This window comes from Pocillopora verrucosa, chromosome 13, assembly GCF_036669915.1.
Source record: "Pocillopora verrucosa isolate sample1 chromosome 13, ASM3666991v2, whole genome shotgun sequence".
Classification (NCBI taxonomy): domain Eukaryota; kingdom Metazoa; phylum Cnidaria; class Anthozoa; order Scleractinia; family Pocilloporidae; genus Pocillopora; species Pocillopora verrucosa.
The window spans coordinates 5,189,533-5,215,372 of NC_089324.1; the positions used below are offsets into that span (position 1 = coordinate 5,189,533).

A 25,840-nucleotide genomic window follows, 5' to 3' on the forward strand; every position below is an offset into this window, starting at 1 on the left:
TAAAAATGGAAACATATACCACTCATACTGATAGACATAACTCCATATTTTATTGCGAAGTGTATTGTTATTTTAAGAAAGAAGTGCCTACATTGTAATCGAGTGGCAGCATTTTTTAAAGGGTGAGTCACACTTTGTCAATCAGAGAGTACTCGCCAAACTGTTATGTCGACCCCCACGCCGTGTTTTACTTGGTGTGACAAAAAAGGCTTTCAAAAGGGGTTCAGGGGCACCCCTGGACCCTGCTGAAGTCCTAAATGTAATAACTGTCCTAAATGTAATAAAGTCCTAAATGTAATAACATTTGGTCCTAAATGTAATAAAGTCCTAAATGTAATAACATTTAGTCCTAAATGTAACAAGCCTCTTATGCAATCGTTTAACTCCTGCAGTGCATTGTTGTTATGGCGGACATCCACATTGATATGTTAGTGACAGCTGTTGCTCCAAAAAACCCGCTGACCAGTATACATATCACATTATGGGCCCGCTGATATCAACCAGCGTCTTTTTACTTGCTAGACATAAGAAATATCAGCAGTCGAAGTATGGTCCTTATAGCGGTTTATTGATCGAGTTGAAGAAAATCATTTCCAGCCCAAAGTGGGCTAGTGCTTGGCTGGAAGCTCAATAGGATGGAATCGATTGGTACGTAACCATTAAGACTTTTTGGAAAAGAAATTTACTACGATTGATGATGAACTAGCATGCTATTGTTGATGTTATCGTTCGTGTTAAAGTCTTTAGAAGTGATGCACCATTTTAGAGCAGTTTTAATGATTTCGCTGTGTCACATGTTAATCCAAAAGAAAATTATTATTATCAGTAGCGTTATTGAAATTTTGCACATCAATGTTATTCAGTGTCAATTGATTCTAATGAAGCATTTGAGTTCATTTTTAAGAATGACTATCCTGATTTATTCAATTTTGAACCTGGGGTGTTGCATTTCCAGCCCTCTATGGCTTTACTCCACCTCGGTAATCAGTTCATGTACCATATGACTATAGGTGGAAACTGTTGAGCTTTCTTTTTTCATTCATCTATTTATCTATTCATTTTCTCCCCTCACGGTGGGGAGAAGAGGTGAAGACAAAAAATGAAATATAAACTTGAGATCAACTTTAAAATGTATGTTTTCCTAATATTTCGGTTCGGGAACTGATGAACCCGTCATAAGGGGCTAAAGGAAAAAAATGAATGGTTCATTAGACCGCCAACTGACCATCATGTGTTGAATGGTGTAGCTCAGTGGTTCAATTTGACTCTTGCGTGGAAAAAAGGCAACATGTCGAGACCTGTGATCGTGAAATGGGATAACATATCATTGGTCAGTCGATATCTTGCTCTGCAAGTCACATTATCATATGGCTAGCAGCGCACGCGGGCAAGATGAAGTGAATCCTGTGTTCTGATTGGCTACCTGAGCGGGCATGATGGGCCCACCCTCGCCCGTTCGGGATCCCCCGTATTGATCCCACGCAAGAAAACTTACAAAATTCGTAACTTTTGGACAATGTTTTCATATATACATAGAAAAAATAAACGACCCTCTTGGGTTTATTGTGCTGCAAACACAGTTGGCTTTCACTATCGGCTCTCGAAATAAACAGGCCATTCTTGATTCTTATCAAGGCGAAATCTTTTGCTATACAATGAATCCCTTAATATTTAAGCCAAGAGAATATAAACTCTCTTGTATGGTCAAGATTACTGGATATTAGCCTCGTTCTTTTTCTACTTTTTTATGGACCGTGACTTCGTCTCAGTCCATAAAAACGCAAAAAAAAAAAGAACTCGGCCAATATATAGCCATTTTGACCTCACGTTCGGTCAATAACGTATATGAATATATTTTATGCAAACCCGTACAAATCTGGCAAGGGAAGACAGTACAAAAAATGCCCTTCTGAGCCCAAAATTTGTCTAACGTATAAGTCGGTGGACTTCTTTTTCCTTGTAACTTGGTTCATCAAGCGTTAACTTCAGCACTGAGGACAGAAGTATTTCGTCAAAATCTGTTACACTTAAGAGTCTGAGCCAATGATATAGAGAGAGCTATTAGTCAACGTTCTCGTTGCTTCTGCGTCCGTCAATTTGATGCCAAAAGCACATCAGTATTAGAATAAGGTTTTGTAGCCAATGCTTCTCAACCTACGTCTTTAACAAATAAAAGCCGCTGATTAATATCAGTGAGCCCGCAATATCCCATAAATATTGGTCAGAGGATTCTTTGGTGCAACAGCTGTCACTTTAACATCTCAATGTTAGCGCAGTTAAACGATTGCATAGGAGGCTTATTACATTTAGGACCGAACGTTATTACATTTAGGGATTTATTACATTTAGGACCAAATGTTATTACATTTAGGACTTTATTACATTTAGGACAGTTATTACATTTAGGACTTCAACAGACCCTCCCCTCTAGCTACGCCCCAGACGGGTTTAGGTGAAAACACTCCTCTAGATCTGTCCTTGTCCTAAGCATACCTGTACTGAGGCTGACCTGAAAGCTATAATTAATGTAACTCAATCGAGAAAAGCACCATCCTTCCTCACCGTAATCTACCTATGATCATTTTAACCTATTTAATTCTATACATCGACCTACGAGAACTTGAAACCCAACTTTGTTTGCTTAGAAGCGGGCAGATAAACGCTCTTCATATTCAGCGATTAAAAAGTAACCAATATGCAAAAAGCAAACATGCTAGTTTTCTCGCGACACAATAAACAAATCTTACGCATACTCAAAACGGCGACTGCAACGAGAACTCAATGAGGTATCAACCAAGAGAAAATTTTCTAGTTAAATCATCATTTCCCTTTTCATTAAATCCTGAATTGCCGAAAAGGAAGTTCAATGCCGATAGTAAATGTTTGGACGCTAATGTCACGTCAGCATCGCCTCCGTGATATGTGCGTTTATTTTTATAATTTACATTTATTTTGATTAAAGAGTTTGAAACTCTTATTGATAAATATTGAACAAGCTTCTAAAATATTGTGCTCAGACGCCATTTAATTCATAATTATTCGGGTTTGATCGCTGAACTTAGCCCAATTGAACTGACCCGACAAAATATTTTGGTCGATCAAAAAAAATTCGATCTGCATATTTTTGTAGCAGTGCCTAGGCAGACTGTTGGACCATTTCATTCAGTGTGCATGACGCTACAAATTTGATTGCGTCAAGTCAAGCTATAAATCGCAAGATAGAAGACATTTGTCAAACGAAGTACTCGTTAAAAGTTTTCATGTCACTAACATGCATTTTGATCTTGCTGTATTAGGAAGTACTTGAATTCTTGTTTTGCTAAAAGGGAGGATTTATGCTTCACTAACAATTAACGTATGCGTTGTTCGATTCCTTGGCACTATTTTCGTCCACTTATCTAACCTTCTACAACTGCCTTAACATGACGTAGGAAAGACTTGGACGATTTAGGTAGAGCTTGAGTTGAGTGTTACCTAAAGTCCAGAAGAGTTTGAGCAGAGAGCTAAGTTTGCGTCTCTCTGTTGGTTGGTCCTATCCGCACAATACATAAGATATATAATGCAGATAAATATAATCGAAGATCTCTACCATCTTACATCTCAAGTTGGATCATCGTTGTATTATTCGCTTTGCAATTTTGTGATTGAATCACAGCTAAAATTCCTTGACCTGGGTTGGCAGGAGATGAAATTGTATTACCCTCTTCTTAGATGTAAGAAAAAAAACGCTTAAAACTCACCTACGTCGTCCCACGTCGTCTCAATAAACTCCTTTCCGTTAAGCTGACCTGGAAGAAACTGGGAAGGGTCCAGATATGTTCCATTTTAGTACGACAAATATTAAGACTTTCCGGCCTTTTTCTCAGAAGCGTATTTTGATCCTGAGCTGCTGAAGGAAGTTTCTCGAATTTCCCCTTTCCCCATCCCCCCGCTCTCCTACGCTCAGTTGGGGGGGAGGGGCGAGTGAGGGGAGTGGAGGGAGGGAGATGATCAGAAAACGAGTTTGGGAAATTTCCGCCGACGATGATGTTTTTACTACAACCCTACTACTGTCTTAAATCTTTTCGTCGACTTTTATACGCTTCACGTTCACACATGGAGAAAAGATATATTTAGGTGTCCTTAAACATGGATTAATCCTGTCTTAAACTTAGGTTTAATAAGTTTAAGTTGATGTTTAAGTCACTTATACCTAGATTTAAGTTGGACTTAAACCTGGCTTATACTATCTTAAGGCTAAAACTTAATGCAGGTTTAAGTGCACATTAAATGTGTCCAAAACATTCCTGTATGTTTAAGTACTGTTTAATTGAAGTAAACAGAGCTCAAACATTTAATGTTGTCAAAGTACCATTTAATGCAAATTAATCTGCTCAAAATTTGTTGCTTATTTTAGTTTTGAATCAAATTTGTGAAATCAATGAAATATTATTGTTTTGTTGTTTCATTACTAAACTGCCACCCACCAGGTCACATATCACACTAAACAATATATGTTTCAAATTTCTTTTACTTTAAATTCACTGGTACACATTCTTAAAGCTACTGCCTATTTGCAATTAACCCTTTAACTCCCAGGAGTGATTAACAAGTAACTTCTCCCTAAAATATCTTTACCTTATCCAGCAAAGAGATAATGAGAATTCTCAAACTTATCAGGTATAGGTCTTTGTCTTGATATCACACCAGATTCTCATAACTAAGTTACAGGGAAATATGTAGCAGCTAGAGAGGATAGTTACCAATCAGATCTTGGGAGTTAAAGGGTTAAAATGTCACACATACCTAGCTTATTTATGCTTGACAGGAACAAATTTTCCCCATCATAAGTCAATAAATTTAACAATACTTGGAAGAAACTATCCCTGTGATCTAGATGACAATAATTTGTTCTAACAAAACAATTACTTCAGTTTGCCATTAAATACATGATAAATAAATGAATAAAAATTAGAAAAAGTGTTAAGTATTTTTTCAATCACGACTCTTTGTTTATCTGCCTGACAGCCCAAAGTGGGCCAGCAGGTGCAGGCCTCTCCGACATGCCACCAACACTCCTTGGCTTAGCCATTGCCCTGGCATGGGGGGTCAAATTATTTTTGTAGGTTCTGTCTAGCCTGGCTTTTGCATTTGTCAAGCTTGTTCTTTCCCATGATAGCTTCTTGGTTACATATCTTGCCAGTTTCTTTTCTTTTTCACCAGTAATGAAATCTTCTTGCTCCTCATAATCTGATTCTTCACTACTCATATAATCAATGTAAAGGATTTCACTATAATACTGTTTTTCTTTTGGTGTCATAGAAGCTTGTAGCATCTCATAGGATGACTGACGCCTTTCCAGTTTCTAATGGAACAAAAAGCAACAATTCAGTCATTATTTAGTTAATAACCAGACCAAATTATATCTATGAAACATATAATTTATTGTCAAATAGAAATACTTTTCTAACTCAAAATGATATCCCACAAAAGATATAAAATATTAAAATAACAATCAGCAATAAATAGAACTCCCAGAAAAAAAATCATGCTACAAAACAGTACTAAATTAAAGCAAACCCATATTATTTGGTTAACTACCAGCAAGGTTGACTTTTCTAATTAATGTGTATTTGTACACCAGTTGTAAACATACCAGTCCAACCTACAGTGTATGACAAATTTGTGCATGGCATTGTTTCATTTTTTGTTGCTGTATATTATCCCACATTGTAAATTGTGTTTTCAAACTATTATTATGTTGGTACAATGCCATGCACAAATTTGCCACAGTATTAAACAACACTTGTTGTCAAACTGAATTGAAACGTTTGATTCAGAAGCCATGCTTCAGCCACACTATCTTGAAAATTTATTCTTGAATATAGGTTTAGCATGGCAAAAGTAAGACAACTTAGCTAGTCCTTACATTTAGCAAACGCCTGCTCCTTTTGCACTTTTCTTTATGCTCTTCATTTTTCCCTTTTCTTATCCTCTGCTCTCTTTATTTAGTTGTTTTGAAGTACCGATAAAACTGAGCTGTTGAGTTAAAAACAATAATTATTATCGCTGCATGATATCCTAAAATTACAATACAATGACAAGTCTATGTGTATATGTAACATCAGCTTATGGATATATATTAATTAAAAGAATTAATGCTGGTAATATTGTGTTTTCCCTCTCAGTTGTTAAGTTTTCTGTCCAACATATTTCAGAAAATTTGTTTGATTTTGCACAAGGTAAATGCTTCTTGTTCTAACTTGCACACAACATTAAAACTTGATTCCTGTAATGTAATACCTTCCATTTGTAAGTCAGTCCATAGGCAGCTTTCTCCTCCATGCTCTTTTTTCAGTACTTCTTTCACTTTTGTAAAAATACTCTGGTTTCTCTCTGACTGTGGACTGTAATAAAAATGAGAATATTATTTTTGTTTTAAACAATAGCCAGAGGCAGTTATAATAATATTATTATTATTCAGCCAAAAAAGGAAATAATAATTCAAGTAAAGCAGTTATACAAGAGGGACAATTTTCTAATCACTGCTGGTACAGTACAGAAGCTACATGCTTTTTACACCTTCAAACTAACATTAGGATTTCTGGTTCTTGGAGGGAAAAGATTTCTCAAAACAAAAATTTGCATGTATTAATCTATCAGCAACATAATAGTTGAAATAACACATTCTAAAAGTTTACCACCTCCTACTCCCAATTTGAATATTTTACACTGGCCCCAGACTCTAAACACTGACCTCAAAACAGATAACTAACAGTCCCTTAGAAGAAGCTGGTCAGAGAGAGATTTAGTTCTTGGTGGTAAAGTTTTAATTCTAATATCTTGCATGCCATCTCTCTTAGTGCCTTGCTATTTAAACACATCATCTTATGTATGGTAAAAAAATAACATACTCCTCATCAATGATGAAACCTTGTGTCACTTTTTTTTCTACCATCTTTTTGTAGATGAACCGAAACCGTTTCTAGAAGATAATATGGAAGAACATCATATGTCAAAAGTCAATTCAAACCACAAACTTGTTTATTTCTTTAATCAGGGTCAGCAGGGTTTTTGGGTAAACAGTACACAGTGGAATCTTAAACTGGGTAAACAGTATTTTTGCTAAATGCTTGCAAAATAGGCACAAGAATTCAGCACAAGGATGTTCCAACTTTGTGATAAGCACTAGAACCAACATCTACACATATTGTGCTTTAAGTTAACACAGAACACGCGTGATGGCGGAATGGCGGTGTCTTTGAAGACACGTTTTATGCTTCTGATACACCGCAACTGAAAATCTGAAACACAACTTAACGGTACTAAAGTTGAAAAAATTTATAACCTTAAAGTAATTAAAGAATATTTACCCTTAAGTCATTTGGAATCACAACATTTGATTCTCTGCGAGAGCTTTTAGAACGTTTGTTGCCTTTCTTCTTTGCCTGCCCTTCCAGACTCGCAAGTTGGTTCTACAGCTTTGCATTTTCTTGCTGAAGGACTGCATTCGTATCTTCTAGTTTCTTTTGCCCTTCGAGAATCGAATCAATCCTTCTACTCATTCTTTCCATAAGAACAAGCTGTCTCTCTTGAACTGGATCGTTTGCAGCCATCATCCTATCGAGGAAGAATCCAAACACGTACCCGCAACGAAACGAAACTCGACCGAGTGAACGAACGACAGTGAAATATCAAATATCCCGCGATTATAGTTTTGGACATTTGATTGGCGTTCATACGGTATTTGTCATGCGCATAAGGATCTCGGCCTCACTCTGGGGACGAGACATACCGCGTCCTCGATACAAACGCGCGCTTTTCAACGTTCAGTTAGAGATGTCTGGTGACGTTTGCAGTTCAGAGCTGTTCACTTCATGCTCAGAAATCCCGGTTTCCTTGTTCAGCAAAACCAATGCTTGGGAAGTTTTAATACCCTTTGTGTGTGGGACGCAAATAACTTTGAACCTAAAGCATCAAGCTACTTTTTGCCTGTTTATAGGATACACAGTCTTTTTGCTGGAGCTTATTTAACTCTTGACAATGTAAAACTCATGGCAGTTTGCCCTATTCCACGCCGTGCCATTATTTTACCAGCCAGTTATTAACATCAATCTACATTCACATGTCGTTGTTGTTTTTAATATATTTAACAATAAATATTATTCCCCTTAGTGGTGGTGGATATTTAATGAGCTGTGAAGTATATACCAAACCAGTGAGATAAAAGAATTATAAATTTATATCTCAGAACATATATCTGCAAAAAAAAGTTTTTCACACTTCAGCTTAAGCTGGGAATTGGATAGCACATGCATGTACTATCCTGAGTTTGAGTAGCCAATCAGAGCGTGCAAAAAACACTGTCCACTGGTTTGGTATATACTAAAATTATATGGTTTTGAAGAAATGTACCTTATTTGCTCAGGTTAGTCAAATTCCCTGTGCAACCACCTTCCTTTAGTGAAACAGTTTCCAATACAAGAAATCAAGTCTCTTGTTCACAATCAACAAACACAGTTTCATTACCCAAAGAATTGAAAAAGCAATAAAATCAGTAGCGTGAAATATTGTGGCTTTACTAAATACATAATATTAATATTAATCTATGATTAATTCATTGAAGGTTGCTGGAGGCTGCTCTCGCATGGTTTCTGGTTCTGGTGAGAGATTATGTCAATAAAGTAGACTTGGTGTACACCAAAAGATTTGATGTGTTTTGAAGGTCCTTAAACACGGCATAAATATTATGATAAATTTAATGTTGTATTTAAGGCTCCTTTAACTAGACCTTAAATCTCCCCAATAGGTTTAACGTTAGATTTAAGGTGGTTTAAAGTAACCCTAAATCTTTCAAAGGATTTAAGTACGGTTAAAATGACTTAAACATAGCTTAAATCTCAAAGTCGATTTAATTTGCATTTAAGAATGCTTAAACCTCGCCTAAACAAAGGTACATTTTTAAGTCATGTTTAAGTTTAGTAAACATGGCTTAAATTTGTCTTTGGGTTTAATAGTTGTTTAATTTTACTTAAATGACACTAAAATTTGGCATTTTACCCAGTGTCACTTAAAGATTATTTTTTAACAATTTTAAGCAGGGTCTCCTAAAATTGTGATCAAGTTAATAAAACTACAGCTTTTCCTTTACCTCCAAGCTTAATAAAGGAGGGAAGAAGCTTCTTGCGAGTCTGTTGCCCAGGGGAGGTAAGGATATTCAATTTTGGACGTTTTTCTGATTTAGTTTCTTTATTGCTTGCTTTAATCAAAATAATGAAGCAATTCCTGACACTTAATGACCACTTACCTAAAACTACTTTACTACTAACAACTGTGAGAATTCGAGAATCCTACAACCGCAGCAACCTCGTTCCCAGGGTCTCTCTCTCTCGCTCTAAATGAAGGGAAGGAGAGAGACCCTGGGAACAAGGTTGCAACCACAGTACGGCTTTAGCAATATTGAAAGTTTTTTTAATCGTAACTATGAAGTTCTACTGCAGCACCAACTACTCATCCCTCTTCTCACACAACCTGAAATTTAGCTTTTTCCATATCTTCAAACGAGTGTTGGCAAGATCTTTTAGCAGTTTCCGTTTGAAAGTCTGATTAATAGAGAGGAAAGCCGCCTTAAAATGAGTTTGTGTTATTGCTAGAACATCAACAAAGTGGCCTGGAAAGACCCTCTTGTTTTGCTTTCTTCGGTTATTTTGAAAATTCTCTATGCAAGTCACAATCACCCTTTTTTTTCTTTTTGCAGAACAATTTTTTAGCTGGCATTTTAGGATTGTGTGCTTTGCATCTGCTGAAGTCACGAATGCTTGAATAGGCGTTTCACAAGATTCCAGGAACGGTAAGAGAATTGTTTTATTATAATTTTGTATGATAGGACGGCAGAAGAATTAGGGATCGAGTCTTTAAGGGGATAAAGTAAAAGCACCATTAGCTTCAGAAATTTTTAAGTTTATTAATTTCTCTAGTTACAAAACTGCTTGGGATAGTGTTTTCCTGGCAGGCGGCCCAACACTATTAAGAGTTTGATCACTTGGTGTTTTTTTAAACTTAACACATATAGACATGAAAATAAATGCTTACAAAACAATCTACATACCTGCACCATACACAAAATAAGTGTGATAAGGAACGTTATTGTCAAAGATACATTTTTTGTTCTGGAAGACGTCGGAGTTCCCGATATTCGCGAAAAGCAGCTGTTATTTTGCCGGATGATTAATGAATGCCTTGTAAAGTTTGTTTCTAACTGATAACTATTGAACCTCAGATGTTTTTAAGGGTGTTATTTGTACGTTTACTGCACTAAGACAAATTTTGAATTAGCTTCAGGCTTAGACTGGACGTTAGTTCGTGTCACGGTTCTCCCAGATTCGGAGACGCATTGGGTACCAGTATCAACATAAAGACAGGGCCACACTCTATTCCTCATTAGAGAATCTGCCCACAAGTTGTTTCACAAGCAGCCCAAGCTCAAGTCTCGAGAGAAAGAAAACGATTAATTCATGAAAGCGTCACGCGTTTTGTGACTCTATGTTAAGTTGCGAGAGCAACCGTTGAGAATTTGAACACGTTATAAGGAATAATGTGGGGAACGAAATATTGTTGATTTACAATGATAAACATTTCGAAATATGAACATTTTACACGTAAAATCATTAAAACTTTCTCACATCTCGTGTGTCCGCTGTGGTTTCTGGCGATTTCTGACGTTTTAAGCTTGATTTGCTATCACTGATATTCCTGTAATAAAAAGAAGACTTGGTCTTCGTCTTCGACCATATTTCGTTCCCCACACTATTCTTTATAGCGTATTCAAATTCTCAACGATTCCTCTCGTAACTTAGCACCGAGTAACACAACGCGTGACGCTTTCATGGATTGATCGTTTACTTTTTCTCGAGACGTAAGCTTGGGCCGCCTGTGGTTGTTTTAATACTGAAAAAAATAACCAAGTGTTGAGAGTTCAAGCGACCAATCGATTGATTCGTCATGATCACCAACTGCCTTTCAAACAGGCCAGAAGTAACAATTCCTTGAATTTTATTTGTAATAAGAGTGCACTTGATTAAAAACAGATTAACGAACGTAGACCGTAGTCTCATCTAATATTTTAGTGCTAGATCTCCTTATGTGGAATTCTTATGTCTTAATGGTTATATCATTTCAATAACAAAATCGAGTATGGCATGAAGAAATTGACGAAAGATAAAACGTTATCAAAGCAGGTGAACGTGAGCTGCTGCCTCTTGATTAATATTTATCAGATATATATTTGCTACGGAAAACGTGATTATACGTTTATGCTTCACACCAGTCTAATTAAGAAAAATTGTCTTAGGCCGATCAAAATAGTCAAATAGTAATCAGAATACCCAACATTCTTCCACTGTTTAAATCAGGTTAAGTGCATTGGCGATGAATAGAATCTCAGGGTTAGGATAGTTGGGCTTTAAATTTCTCACCAAAGTCGTTTTTCCAGTGTAGTCGCATCCCACATAGTAGCCGGTTTTGACGTGTTTGAGCATCGTGAAGCCCCAGTAATAGGCAGGCGCAAACAAACAGTTTATGTCAAGAGGCGAAGACGAAAGTATCTTTGAATTAGAAATAATTTTGATTACGCAATTAAAACGATCAATGGAGTCAGACATAAATATTTGAGTGAATAATAAGATACATGATGATTTTAGATATATGAAATTCATATATTAGCACTGCGGTGAAGAAACGAAATTAAGAGATCCTCGCAGCTAAGAACACTACGAAACGAGTAGTTGAAAATAGAACCTGGAAAAAATTCAGGCTGGTACGGGATTTGAACCCATGACCTCTGCGATACAGGTGCAGCGCTCTACCAACTGAGCTAACAAGCCAACTGGGAGCTGGTCTATGTGTTGGGTCCCAATAAACCATACTCGTTTCAGTAGTGTTATTAGCTGCGAGGATCTCTTAATTTCGAATAAGATACATGTTGGGGCGACTGAATATCTGACGCAATGAATGACAGACTGATCGAATGACTGACTGAATGAATTCATTAATGAGTGAATGAGTGGGGAAAATTAATTATGAATGGATAAATGAATGGTTAACGGCTAAAATGGATGAATGAATGTTGAATTGTATGAATGAGATAACTCCTTACTTCGGTTTGGATTTCTTGTCCGAGTTCAACTCCTTTCATTGCATACTTCCCGTTTGTGTCCGTGAATAAAAGGACCACAGCATTGCTTTCATCTATTGGTTTCTCATCCACATCACTGACCTGTATATGAGCTATGTTAAAGATTTAAGGAGAAGCAGTTATCATTATTGACTTCAGTAATGCGGAAATATCGAAGGAAAGAGACCGTCCTGGAATACACCTCATAAAAACTTATGTAACAACGGTTTCTATCCCATAGTTCAGAGCTCAATATCCTCGTTAGAGGTAGAGGTCGAAGGTCATTCATGATGTACAGTGTTTTGTAAGTTTGAGTTGCATATTAATGGACTTCGTTCGATATTTTGTTGAGTTTTAGAATTAATCAGAAGACATTTAAGTACAGAAAAGGTGAAAATTCCTATGCATGAAAGCGGCTTAACTGTCTCCTTCGAAAACGACGGGTGCGAATTTCCGCCAAAGTGATCATCAACTAACAGGAAATTGCATAAAACGTATAAACTTCATTTGCTACAATGACTGAAAATCCTTGCCAAGGTAAATTTTTATTGTTATTAGAAAGAGCTTCGATGAAAGATGGGAGATAAACTTCCCATCCATCATGCTCTCCTCATCGGCTCAAACAGTTTCGAGACGCCGATGTTGCTAAAGCTTATATTCACGCCCATCAAGTCTATTGTTTAAATCACTGCATTTTATATATAAATAACAAAACTGTACTTACTATCCTTATTATTATCAGGCTCCTCAAAAGTTCCATCGCAAATCACTTTGTTTTCTCTGGTACTCCTCCTCATAACACCACCATTTTTGTTGCTAACTGCGCTCCAAAACCGAAAAGTAGAACCGGGTGTAATACTACCGGGCTGAATATGCGATGGTAACACCCAGGTCAATTCCGATGAACTGGCAAGAGTTTCTCCTTCTCTTAGTATACGGGGTGATGTTCGTCCCTCTTTCTCTTTATCCTGAAAAGGTAGCAGATATAATCAGCAAAGTATAACGATGGAAGACCCTCCAGGTGCTTCTCTCCTTTCAGAGAACCACGAAATGAAAGGGATGACCTGTGATGGACTGGCATTCCATCTAGATGATGTGTTCCAGGCTCTCGCAATAAAGGAGCACTCGGCTGTTTTTCAAGAATCCAATCTATATGTATTTTTATTTTGTCTTTTATGAATGGCATTGAATTAACACTCCATAATTAGACACAAGAGAAAAATTTAATTGAGACCTGTATGTATTCTGTGGCGATTGAACGTGGAATTAAAAATAGTTGGTGGGGATTATGACGATTTCCTTTTAGTAGCGAAGAGTTTGGCTTATGAAGGAAGTAGAACCAACCGTAAGTCCATGGAACTTGAAATACGATATTCTCTCCTCGGTCAAGTCCCTTAAAAAACGGTTACTCAACGTATCTGGCTCACTGTTATACGCAGTAATTTTATGTTGGTCTTCCGAAATTGACTTATAAAGTGGTGTTCGTCCCTCTTTCTCTTTAACCTGAAAAGGTAGCAGATATAATCAGCAAAGTATCACGATGCGGGATATGCTCATTTTTTCCTTAATAATGTACATGAAAAAAAATAACGCGCTTCTAATTGGCTGAAAACGAGTGCGTTCTCAAGTAATACGAGTACAAAGCTATAACAGGAGTTTGTTTCGTCTGTATTGACTTCCTGTGATGTATTTTTCCTGCTCATTATTAACAAAAAGTAACATGATTTCTCTTGCTATTTGTGTGATAAACACTTGTAAACTTTCCAAAGACTACAAATTTCACTTGCCCTACGGGCTCGTGATATCTTGTTGTCTCTGAAAAATTTACTCGTGCTTATTGACACCAAGTTCTCTCGAAATCATTTTGTTACCTATACTTATTGCATGGCTGCGTTGGTGGGGAGAGGCGAGAATGAATTTTTTTTCTTCGAGAAGGAGCCGCGGGTTGATCAAAAGGGTCATTTTGTCAAGTTATTCGGTAAGACACTTTGTTCTTACCATGCCTTTCGGTTTGCTTTGATGTTTAAACTGCATTCTATCATAGAGATGTGACTGACTTGGCTTAATGTAGGGAAAAACAAACGAAACAAAACGAAACGGAAGGAAAGGAAACGAAAAGAAACAAAAGGAAAAGAAAGGAAAGGAAACAAAACTAAACAAAACAAAACAAATGAAAAGAAAACTAAGTAAGCTAAACAAAATTGAACTAAACTAAACAAAACTAAAAACGAAACAAAACAGACCTAAACCAAACAAAGCAATACAAACAATACAAAACTCATTAAACTAAGTGTCTTAAAAATCCTTAAGCAACTGCAAGTTCACTGCCTAAACCCCTAGCATTCCATCTAGATGATGTGTTCTAGGCTTCTGCAGTAAAGGAGAACTTGGCTGTTTTTTAAGAATCAACCTACAGGTATTTCTATTTTACTTTTACTTTTTTCTGAGTCAAACGCTTAATCACGGAAACACCCTACATCGCTGTGAAACACTCTACTTCAAACAAGTGCCAGGATTAAAACACAAGATGTGCATGTTGTCATTGCTCAACATGGTAAAGAATTTGTTTGTCCATAGAGCTTTGTCATGGATTTGCTGTGAAACTTGTCTTTGTAGAGAGCGAACTTGCTATAAGGCGAAACCTTCTGAACCCATGTTAAAGCCTTAACGCGCTAAATCTCAAAATCACCAGTATTCGAGCTCTAGAGATTATGATCGAAGTTCCACGGATTAATTAGTTTTCTAATTAATTTATAAACAATAACACTAAAGGCTATAAGAATCAGAAACAACGCACAACGTACCTGTACCTCCTTAATGAGCACGGTAACTTTGTGGTCATCATCAAACTTGAGTTGATTTTCACATTCTGTGAGATCTTTTAATGTTTTATCATACCGTTGTAGCTTTACTTGTTCTGAAATAACATTGGCAGGTAAAACGTCGGAGAATCGTTGCAAGATCTCAGAGGTGAGTCCCTGAACATTTCCCCCTTTCTGATAGGAAATGATTCTCTTTGTATCATTGTATGTCACATGGATGCTGACTTTTCTTGGAGTCTAAAAATTTGAAGATTACATTAGAACAGTAGAGCAAAATCGAGTTGAGAGAGAGATGGTCTCCATAAGGAATTCAACCTCAGACCTTCTTATATTCTTATAGTTAACTATTCAGGTTCTTCTTTCCTTTCAGAGAACCACGAAACGAAAGGGAAAACCTGAGACGGATTAGCATTCCTTGTAGATGATGTGTTGGAAGGAGCACTTGGCTGTTTTTTTAAGAATCAACCTATATGTATTTTTATTTTACTTTTTTTTTTTTTAGTCAAACGCTTGATCACGGAAACACCGCTATATCGCTATATAGTCATTGCTTAACTTGGTAAAGAATTTGTTTGTCCATAGAGCTTTGTCATGGATTTGCTGTGTAACTTGTTTTTGTAGAGAGCGAACTTGCTATAAGGCGAAACCTTCTGAACCCATGTTAAAGCCTTAACGCGCTAAATCTCAAAATCACCAGTATTCGAGCTCTAGAGATTATGATCGAAGTTCCACGGATTAATTAGTTTTCTAATTAATTTATAAACAATAACACTAAAGGCTATAAGAATCAGAAACAACGCACAACGCACCTGTACCTCCTTAATGAGCACGGTAACTTTGTGGTCATCATCAAACTTGAATTCATTTTCACATTCTGCGAGATCTTCAAATGTTTTATCATACCGTTGTAGCTTTACTTGTTCTGAAATAACATTGGCAGGTAAAACGTCGGAGAATCGTTGCAAGATCTCAGAGGTGAGTCCCTGAACATTTCCCCCTTTCTGATAGGAAATGATTTTATTTGTATCCTTGTATGTTACATCGATGCTGACTTTTCCTGGAGTCTAAAAATTTAAAGATTACATTAGAACAGTAGAGCAAAATCGAGTTGAGAGAGAGATGGTCTCCATAAGGAATTCAACCTCAGACCTTCTTATATTCTTATAGTAAACTCTCCAGATTCTTGTTTCCTTTCAGAGAACCACGAAACGAAAGGGAAAACCTGAGAAGGATTAGCATTCCTTGTAGATGATGTGTTGGAAGGAGCACTTGGCTGTTTTTTAAGAATCAACCTATATGTATTTTTATTTTACTTTTATATTTTTCTTAGTCAAACGCTTGATCACGGAAACACCGCTATATCGCTTCAAACGAGTGCCAGGATTAAAAAAAGATTAAAACAAACAAAGATACCAAATAAAAAAACAACAACAACAAAATAAAATAAGCCCTCAACCGTCAACGCCCTCCCTCCCCCCCCAAAAAGGGAAACAAAAACAAGAAAAAACAGACCAAACAAACAAACAAACAAACAAACAAAAAACGAAAACAAGTTGTTGAAAAGAGGGAAATCAGTGCTCTCAGTGTTGCAGAAAAAGGACTGAAGTACCCAAATAATAAATTTTGGGGCGTTGAAAATTTTTCATGAATGTTACTTTAAAAACATGTAAAAAAGAAAGCTATTATCGTTATTCCCTTTTCTAACTGTATATGCCATGAGAACATTTGGACAATGAACGGATTAAACAGAGTTTGAATCTAAAATCTGAAATCTGTCATCAATTTAAACATAAAAAACTGTTCGCAGAACCAGGCGAATGTTCTGGGTTCTGGGATTACAATATTTTATCTGGCGATTGAAAAGGAATAAGCAAAGGATTCAGGTACTTATGCAGATAAAACGCACCTAATTTATAAAATCTCTTCATATTTTAAGATCAATAAAGCACTTAACTATGATCTTTCTGGTATTATTTTTTTATTTACTGAATCATATCCTTATAGCTGGCACTAAAATTTCTGAAGCCTTCCTTGAATAAGGCTAACATCTGACGAAAATCAGTTGCACATAGGTGATTTAAACCATCATGGGCAAACCGTTCACAATTCCATTCACAATTCCATAGGTTCCTTCTTTCACTGAAGCCAAAAAAAAAAAGAGTAAAACAAGCAAAAAAACAATGAAGGAAATTAGCTTACACAATTAAGATCTTAATGTACAATTCAGTGTCCATTTTTCTTTTAAATAGTAAATTTTACAATTTTCCACTGAACGTGACAATTCATTGATGTTTGCGAGAGACTTTGTCTTTGTGAGGGGGGAGGGGGGGTGGAAATAAGAGATTGATGCTACTAAAAAAATTCAATAAAATGTAGCAACAAAACAGAACAGAAAATCAACACTATACGAAAGAAAACAACACAGCTGAACACAACAACACGACAGTAGGAATATAACAAATTAACTCAGCTCGACTCAACACGACACTATACAACACAGCAAAACAACAATACAACTCAAAATAACATAACAGAGCCGAACTGAACACAACAAAACACAACATAACATAATTATTTGAATGATTGCCGTCAATGCTATAGCACATGCCCATCATATTTATCCCCCTAGAAGAGAGCTCTGAGTATCAAAATGACCATTTTCAAGCTAAATATGCAAAACTCTAGACAAGGTTTCTCAAAACCCCCAAAATTAGTATTTCTTTGGTATTTGGTATTTCTGGAGTAAATATCAACTAATATGATTATCATCAGATAAGAGGGATGTGGCAAGAAATGTCAAAGATGCATACAGTAACATTGCTACGCTTTTTGTGTCATGGACTTTTGGCCTGAATTGCGGCTCACGTTACTCTTTAAATAAACAGAATTATTTACTACCCCCCTCCCCCCCTCCCTGATAAAACTTCCACCGCAGGCTACTTTGTCATTGTTTGGAACCCTCTCTAAAAGCCCAGTATTGCTCTGGCTGACAGGGCTCCAGAGTTTATAAATGATATTTTTCTGGATTTTTGCGGGTTTCAAAAACACCTAAAAAATCAAGAATAAATTTGTTTACACAACAGCCCCGCAGAAGCGTAAAAGCAAAAAGAAGGTTCGAAAAAGTAATGATTAAACAAACAAACAAATAAAGCAAACAAAGAACCAAAACAAATAAAAGAGTAGGTTGTGTCTGTTTTCATCGATGTGGAATACAAAATTCTGCAGATACTGAAAAAATATCGAGCCTGCTTAAGGAAAGAAAAGAATTAAGAACACATACCTCTGCATTACTTACGCGGTTCCTGTCACGCCTTCGAAAACAGTTCATCTATCAGAGATACCAACTATTAGAATGGTTCCTTCTTATATCTTAATGAGCGCACGCTCGATTATCGTGTATACCTACTCGGGCCATAAATAACACCGTGTAACCGCAAAGGAATAATTTCTTCCACAGGTGGTAATTTATTCCTTTATTTAACATATTGCCTGAAAAGTTTGCTTTTGAAGTTAATTGTGTGCGAGGGCTTTCTTTGCCAAGCACGTAGATAACTGAGAGCGAAAAAATAGTCAACCATTAAATGTGCAAACCAGCCGTTAGCATACTTTGCGCCTGGTTTGGAACGCCGTAACACTCTCTGACTCAAATCAAAGTTGGGTTAGAAATGACTGCATCTTTTGCATCAATTGCTTTTGAACACTCAATTCGCCATTTTTACGTTGAGCGGGGGAGTGGGTCGAGTTGGTAGGCGCAAAGCATGCTGGGGCGGGTTTAGGGGACGTGTTTCAAGATGGCGTCAAAGGAGAAGGAAGGTGACATGACAATAATGCTTACAGAACAAGATATTCCCGGCGCAGAGCTTCCCAAACCCCCTGAAAATTGCATTGTAGCAATATTGAAGCGTTGGCTGAGCTGCAGAGGAGCTAGAGTATCGGGTAAAAGGAACGAATTGATCACCCTCATAATTAAAGACTATTTTTAAGCAGCATCTGAGGTTGGACTCACGCATATTTGTTTATGATCTCGACCCGTAAGTAAATTTTTTTAGGAAATTGAGTAAAAAAAACTGAACGAAAGGCCACATTCAATTTGAAGCGACGAGCGTGTTTCGATCCAGATTAATTGTAAATCTGTGAGTCAGGCTGTATGGTATTCTCCGAGGCATGTTAAGAAGATTAAATCAAAAAATTGAAACACACGAGCAAACTTTTTCATCAAATGAACCAAGATTTCTTAGGTTAAGTTTACCATCATACAGCAACTTGCTAGTACTTACCGTGAAACGAACACCTTCTCCCTGTTGTGAGGAAGTGAAATGAGGGAATGACGAATAGTAAACAAAAGTTGCTGGCAAGGCAACCAGTTTCGAAACCTAAACTGTAAAGGCACCTCCTTAATCGCTCTTAGTTTTTTCTTATTCACGTTTCCACAACGGTCATCCGCTGCCTCTTCCCTAAAAATCGCCTCACTGGATAACTTAATCGTCGAAATTTTAAAGCTGTTAGTTGTAATGTCAGTTCGTTTTGACCAATTCTCGCGTGACCAGATATGTTAATGATATGTCAATATATACACAAAAGTTGTGAGGTGAGGTTGAAAGAAAGAAATGGCCAGACGTCCGTTTAGAGACAATGGAGATACAATTGGAGCAATTAGCATTGTTTCAAAATGACGAAATGCTCTTTTTGTCGGTAAAGAGCGAGGGCCGCGTTTGCATATCAAAAGAGCGTGAAGTGTTCATCCGTAAGCTTATACTAACCACGCGATCGCGAGCAATCCTGTCCACGTTGAAGCTCTATCAAGGTGAGTGAATGTTTTTGATTTTAAATTTTTTCGACCATAAATGTTTACTACGAACATAAACGAAATTGCTTTCCTCGAAGAGAGATCGCTAAATGTGATCGCACCATCGGATTGTGTCATTTTAACCTAATGTAAATAATCATTCGGACTGCCGATGGTTTGTAGTTTTGCTTTTGGTTTTCCATACATTATTCTGTTAGTTTAGTTCTGATAATTTGAAGACCTCGCATTTTCCAAATTAGCTTTCCCTTAACTTATACTCCAAATACGACATTGCTTTTACGTTTACTGGACATAAATCTTAAGAAGTAAAGTTGCTGAAAAGCTGGTAAATTTCTTTATTCTCCCTAGTTGTGTTTCCATCAAAGATATTTTGAAGCTTTTTGGAAATTTTTTTTCCCACATTTATTTCCAGAAATACTTCCACGCAATGAACACCACAGATTTTGGTTGGCCCATGTCTTCTCCAGTTAAAACAGTTGATTCAAAAATATTTCTGGATGCTCGTAAGGGACTTAGTCCTTTTGGCTATTTTAATGAGAAACAGTGCAAAAAAGGAGCATATAAACAAATAGAAGAAATGCTTAAACAATACGGGCTGACAGACAATGATATTTATCTGGACAGAAACTCCAGGAGTTTTATTTCAGCTGAAGCCCTTATTTTGATTGTAATTGCTGGGAACAAACTTAGAGACCCTGGCCAAAGTGCAGAACAATTTTCATGGGCTAGTCTATGTTTGTTCTTTGCCCGAACTGTGGTAAATTCCACTTTTTCAAGAGAAATTGCTGCTGGAAGTGGAGCTGGATCTGTGACTACAAGCAAAACACAAAATGTGATGCTGGCAACAGAAACCTTTTGCACACAAGGCAGTTGCACTAATGTACCACAGCTAAAAGTGTTCACTGGCTGCATTAAGCCCCCAGAGTCAACATCAACTCTGGCTGGACGTTTAGCAAATGGACAAACATCCCGATCTACTAAACTGGAGGAGAGGATAAAAAAGCAAAGCAAAATATTGAGTCACTTGGCACTGGAAGTTCATTATGGTTCTAAGGTTTGTAGGGAGTTTTATCGATGTAGTCATCAAAGTATGTTTGAATGTTCTACCAATGTGCCTGACTTTGAAAAATAACATTTGATGTTTCTCTGAAATTGTTGTCAGTAAGTCAAGAACAAATTAAAATTTAGAAAATAAACAGGACCAGATTGTTGATGGAATACAATTTTGGCATATTCTTATTACAGATTGACCTCCTGCATGGCATTTCATTATCAGTGGGCCGGAGATTTAGACAGCAGTGCAGTATTGACTCAGCCTGGCAAGGACAACTGGAAAAACAAGATATTATCTTGTTGACTAAGCTAATTCGTACAAAGACTGGGGACAGTCTTTACAATCAGATTGGAGAAGAGCAGGCAACAGTGCAAATCCCACCATCTGCAATCTTGAAACTTCAAGATCAATGCAATTCTGGACAGACAATTGATGAGATCAGGAAGATATTGCCACCTGGATATCTTGCAACCAAAAGAAAGGTAATTGTCTTGCATTTATATGTTTCTTTCCTGATATACTTCAAGTTAATAATAAAATAAAATTTGTTTATAACATTTGCAAACCTTTTTTTCCTTAGGTTGCTGAGCTAAAGACCAAATACAAATTAGAATTTGAGGCTATAATGCAACCACAAAGAACAGCAACTGGTTATCGCATTGAGCCAGCCCGTTTGGTCGAATGTCTGCATTACCTTTACTATTGGCTTCCTAAAGAACAGTGGTGGCACCTTTATGGTGATGGCAGAAAGTATGGCAAGAAGGACACTGTTATGATCGCTATTAGCAATGTAAACAATGAGCAGAAGTTAAATGGAATAAAATTCCAAAGCCCGAAAGAAATGTGGCCTATTCATATTTTTCATCACAAGGACAGCCGTCGAAACCTTGAGCTTAACATTGGAGATGGTCATGGTGGACCAGGTATATGCACACTTACATGTTAAACATTTATAATCCAATATTAACTTTTGATAAATTGACCAAATCAACGTTAAATTTTCCTAAAATTGAAATGAAATACTCATAAGCTGATCATTTGAACAATTCAAGAAAAATAACATGGTTCAACAAAATTGATTTCAGTTTTGTAACTTTTTGTGGTGCTTGAACTCTCTTGAATGGTACAAGAGGAATTGCAACATCTCTAAGGATAATTAGTGTTATTATAGATCATTTGTCCATTAATATTGTAGGATACTTAAATGAATGGATTAAAGACAGTCAGAACCTGGGCCACTAGGTGTTCCTTGGTGCAGACTCTAAGTTCTTGGATGCTGTTGCTGATCCAGAGCTCAGCCCACTCTCCCAAGACAAGTGGAACCTATGGATGCAATGCTAAGCATCAGAAAAGGGAAAAGTAGATCCATCCACAGGACTAAGAACAGACCTTAACCTTTCATTTGACCGTCCTCTTCCCAAGTCCCTGCTTCCTGCTCTTACTGGTGATCATATCCTTATGTGTATTGACCATGGCTTCACCAGAGTTGCAGAAAATCTAATAATGAAGGTTGTCCGGACATGTCTTGATCTGGAGTCAAGGTTGGTATATTAGTTAACATGTGCTGTTTGGGTAGTCTGCGTTCATGATTGAAACCTTAAAAAATTTTCGATCGACTGTAGATCATGTTCATTTGTATACGCTGTGTTGTCTCACATGTCCCTGCTTTTAAATATTGAAAATTATTATTGTCACCTTTTTCTATAGGTATGGTAGAGAGCGAAGGAATGCTGCATTGGCACATCTTACTGCTAACATAAATGCAAGAGATGTCAGAGGAGGTCATTTTGAACTTGCAATTGATCCAAAAGGTCACCTAGGTGACCTCAGCCTCAATAAGTCCCAAGCCTACACCATCCTAGCTCCCTCAGAGGACTTCAAAGACAAACATTACAATCACATCTTGGATAATGTAAGTTCTGGTGTTTACTTAAATCATCAAACCTGACCAGTTAAGTTATGCAGTTATAACAAGTAACATAATTACTACAAAACACATGCTGTACATGTACATGTATACCCTTAGTGATTACTTAAAATAGTTTTCCAATTATATCTCTCAGTGATGAAGCTCCTGTATTATATTCATAGGTTCTTCCAAGTTGTGAACTACAGCAGATGTTGTCCCCAAAGCTTGCTGAGGCCCTTGGAATGACATCACAAAAGATTAACGACATTAACTGTGTGAAGTTTATTTGGTGGCATTTCTATCAGATGTATAGGATACTGAGGAAAGATACAGCTCAACTAAAGCCAGGGCATCCAAGTAGTTCAACAAATGTTCAAGACTATGAATTTGGATTACACGACTCTGAAATTTCCAGATATGTTTACCATGCCAATATGTTCCATGCTTTGATGATCTTCCGTTATGGCTACAAAGAAGTAACTCCCTATATGATGAAATTTGTGGATGTTGTCCCAAAACATCTCTGCAGCACCCCATTCAAGTCACTCATGCGTGTAGCAACTGAGGGTGGAGAACGGACTCATTACATGCATATTTGTTTTTATTATCAGGTATGTAAAACCAACATTTACAAATGACTGCTTGTATTGACAAGTGTAGGGTCTAGTTCCTTACTATCATATTCTTGACAAAATCTTTCTCTTTGCTTCCAGCATTCAACACGAGATGGTGGCCTTCACAAGCCTGACACAATTCTTATGCTGTTGTCTTGATCATACCGAAACTTGAAGGAGAGAATAAATGACTGCCCTGAACAGATTAGGACTGACTTTGAGCATTATGCACAAAAGTGTCTATAATAAAGTGTCTATAATAAGATAAAAACACCATCCAATTTTCTATATTTAATTACTTTCATAGTTAAAACCAATTTTCCCTAACTCAAAGTCAAACCACAATTACAAAGTTACAGTATATATATATTTTTTTTTAATTACAGGTGGAAGATTGTCCATACCAGACCAAATCCTCCATTGGCTGTGTCTGGTGCATAGTGTAGTAATTGAAATGTATGCAATTATTTGTCTCAATTAGATTTCGTCTTTCTTTTGCGTTTATCATAAACAGGGCACACAACATTGAAAAGTCGGAAAGATATGATAAAAACCTCGCTAGGACGCGTCATTTGCCAGGTTATCTTAGCGTGTCGTTTTAAAAGCGGTCACATGAGAGTGGGAATGACTTCAATTGATGTTGAAAATGATTAAAGTATGTTGTATGTGTAAGCAAGTTTATAATGCATTGGAAATTGGGAAATTGTATCAATAATCACATTAAGACAATTTAAATTCTTCTTTCTTTTGCAACGTTTCTTCTGAGCCGTCCAACAGAAGCGGTGTTGGAATTCGAATGATGCCGAATTCAGTTTGAGACTTGGAAATATTCTACTAGATCATTGCAATAGCTTATCATTGGTTTTATGTTTAAGTTTGGACAACTGAGTTTAATTAAACAAGGAGAAAACATATCAGATATGGTAGCTTGGTGAAATGCTTCCTTAAAATGCTCTTTATGCATTAAAGCTTAATAACTTGTGGTTGTTTATGTAGTTAGAGGAAAAAAATTGTATGTGAATTATTTTTGAAAGTCATGCTGCCAAAAATGACAAATGTTTCTATCATTTAAATCTGCTCTTGACTTTGTTTCTGCCCCCTGGCGCTTTTGATCCTATTTCCATCACCAAAGTATTCATTTTGTCCATATTTGTTTTTTTATGACTCGAAAGTTTGTTCCTCGGTTTGCAATACATTTTGTTATGTATTGCCGTCCACACAGCACTAAAGAGTCTTAATAAATTTGTGATGAGAACCACGATACGACAAACGATGCTCCTGGTTGTTAAATATTAGCTAGACTTCCAAAGAGGGTTCAAGGGGTTCCAATAAGGAAGTATGTTTCGTAGAATTAACTTCTCTTGAGCTGGATCATCGGAGTGATGACTCTTTTTTACAGTTTTGAAACATTTTGAGACCTCAACTGAAACAACCGCCAAAGAAGAGTTGGGAGGAGGATCATCATGATTTATACTATTCCTTATTAGTCGTTTTCGATCTGCAGGTTATATCTTCCAAAACTTCAGGCCTTGGATAATGAAACATGCCCCGACATGTCTGCTTAACGATGCGTTAAGAGGTTTTGTACATGCTCTCTAAAATTTTAATGCTCTTTCTATCGCTGAATGATTCATTCTGTCTGGAGTTTTGGTAGTCATCATACTGCAAATATTGTGTGCATCACTCGTTGAGGATTGACACTTTCCTTCCTTCAACCCAGATGTAATCCTATGTATTCACAAACCATTAATCACTATGTGCGGACAAATGCAGTGTTTTTCCTTCGCAGTTGAATAGCAACGGAAATGAGCCATGAGAAACGTAAATGGCTTCCATCGGCTATGTGAATTCATTTGTTATGATCATACTCACAGCATTATCAAGAATGCTACAAAGCTTTCTGACTTAAGTAAAGTAGCTTTTATCTATCAAGAATCGTCATATTTGCAAACAGCAGCATAATGTTGGCTCGAGCGCTAGAACAATCAAATAACTTCGCATCCTTTTTTATTTCCTCAGCGGATGTACGAGGTCGCCGTCAATGCATTAGGCGCCTGAATTTGAAGGTTATGACATTTTTACATCCGATTTAGGTTTCGATACAAATCATTGCATCCTCAACTGCAAAATACTCTATGCTGTGTGTCCCTTGTGACCACAAACTTTAACTAATCATCATCTGCGTTTGGACTAACGAACATTTGTTTTCCGTGGCGCCTCAAAGCCGAGTGCATAAACAGAATTATTCTTTAGTTCCCCTTCTTACTCTCGAGCTTACCACACTAAACGAAGACTTGGGGGAAGGGAAAGGATGTACAAGATAGGCTCGTTTCTGCTTGTGGGATGATGAGGGTTAGTAATGACGGTAATTAAATTTGTGTTAGAGCTTATATTTGGAGTATTCTGAACATAATGATACAGAAAAAAAATGTTTTTCTTTTCGTGCATATCCTCAGCCAATTTAAAGCTTATATATAAAACTG

General features: G+C 36.9%; 2 protein-coding genes, 1 non-coding gene and 1 pseudogene across 6 annotated transcripts; 1 reads left to right on the forward strand and 3 right to left on the reverse strand.

Moving 5' to 3' along the window:
- Positions 1-4,508: 4,508 nt before the first annotated feature.
- LOC131782713 (uncharacterized) lies at positions 4,509-10,821 on the reverse strand (annotated as a pseudogene).
- A 48-nt stretch (positions 10,822-10,869) lies between these two features.
- On the reverse strand, positions 10,870-19,524 carry LOC136277896 (uncharacterized). Of its 3 annotated transcripts, none has more exons than XM_066160716.1 (8): positions 19,251-19,524; positions 18,254-18,301; positions 15,783-16,037; positions 14,962-15,210; positions 13,496-13,654; positions 12,876-13,119; positions 12,134-12,264; positions 10,870-11,582 (listed from the first exon to the last, which is right to left on the reverse strand). In XM_066160716.1, the coding sequence occupies exons 2-8, from the start codon at positions 18,299-18,301 to the stop codon at positions 11,382-11,384; spliced, it is 1,287 nt and encodes a 428-aa protein (XP_066016813.1). In that variant the 5' UTR covers positions 19,251-19,524; the 3' UTR covers positions 10,870-11,381. The 3 variants fall into 3 exon arrangements, with proteins under 3 accessions (XP_066016813.1, XP_066016812.1, XP_066016811.1); XM_066160715.1 differs by having other exon boundaries at positions 14,956-15,210; positions 15,789-16,037; positions 19,251-19,523; XM_066160714.1 differs by having other exon boundaries at positions 14,956-15,210; positions 19,251-19,522.
- On the reverse strand, positions 11,789-11,861 carry Trnat-ugu (transfer RNA threonine (anticodon UGU)). The gene has a single exon. It is a non-coding gene; the product is annotated as a tRNA-Thr (tRNA).
- A 136-nt stretch (positions 19,525-19,660) lies between the features above and the next one.
- LOC131778481 (uncharacterized) lies at positions 19,661-24,343 on the forward strand. 2 transcript variants are annotated; one of them, XM_066160713.1, is made up of 8 exons: positions 19,661-19,777; positions 20,193-20,834; positions 21,026-21,316; positions 21,415-21,757; positions 22,030-22,375; positions 22,542-22,746; positions 22,926-23,354; positions 23,457-24,343. In XM_066160713.1, exons 2-5 carry the CDS (start codon positions 20,208-20,210, stop codon positions 22,074-22,076), a joined length of 1,308 nt encoding a protein of 435 aa, XP_066016810.1. In that variant the 5' UTR covers positions 19,661-19,777; positions 20,193-20,207; the 3' UTR covers positions 22,077-22,375; positions 22,542-22,746; positions 22,926-23,354; positions 23,457-24,343. The 2 variants fall into 2 exon arrangements, with proteins under 2 accessions (XP_066016810.1, XP_066016809.1); XM_066160712.1 differs by having other exon boundaries at positions 22,093-22,375.
- The last annotated feature ends 1,497 nt before the right edge of the window (positions 24,344-25,840 follow it).

Bases quoted from the DNA above. Each gene is read 5' to 3' on its own strand.
- LOC136277896 (XM_066160714.1), bottom strand. From the start codon at position 18,301: ATGAACTGTTTTCGAAGGCGTGACAGGAACCGCGTAAGTAATGCAGAG. The intron at 16,038-18,253 runs GTATGTGTTCTT...TTAAATTTTTAG, and splicing joins ACCGCGTAAGTAATGCAGAG to ACTCCAGGAAAAGTCAGCAT. The intron at 12,265-12,875 runs GTAAGTACAGTT...TCTTTAACATAG, and splicing joins GCCTGATAATAATAAGGATA to CTCATATACAGGTCAGTGAT.
- LOC131778481 (XM_066160712.1), top strand. From the start codon at position 20,208: ATGAACACCACAGATTTTGGTTGGCCCATGTCTTCTCCAGTTAAAACA. The intron at 21,317-21,414 runs GTAATTGTCTTG...TTTTTTCCTTAG, and splicing joins ATCTTGCAACCAAAAGAAAG to GTTGCTGAGCTAAAGACCAA. The intron at 21,758-22,092 runs GTATATGCACAC...TCCTTGGTGCAG, and splicing joins AGATGGTCATGGTGGACCAG to ACTCTAAGTTCTTGGATGCT.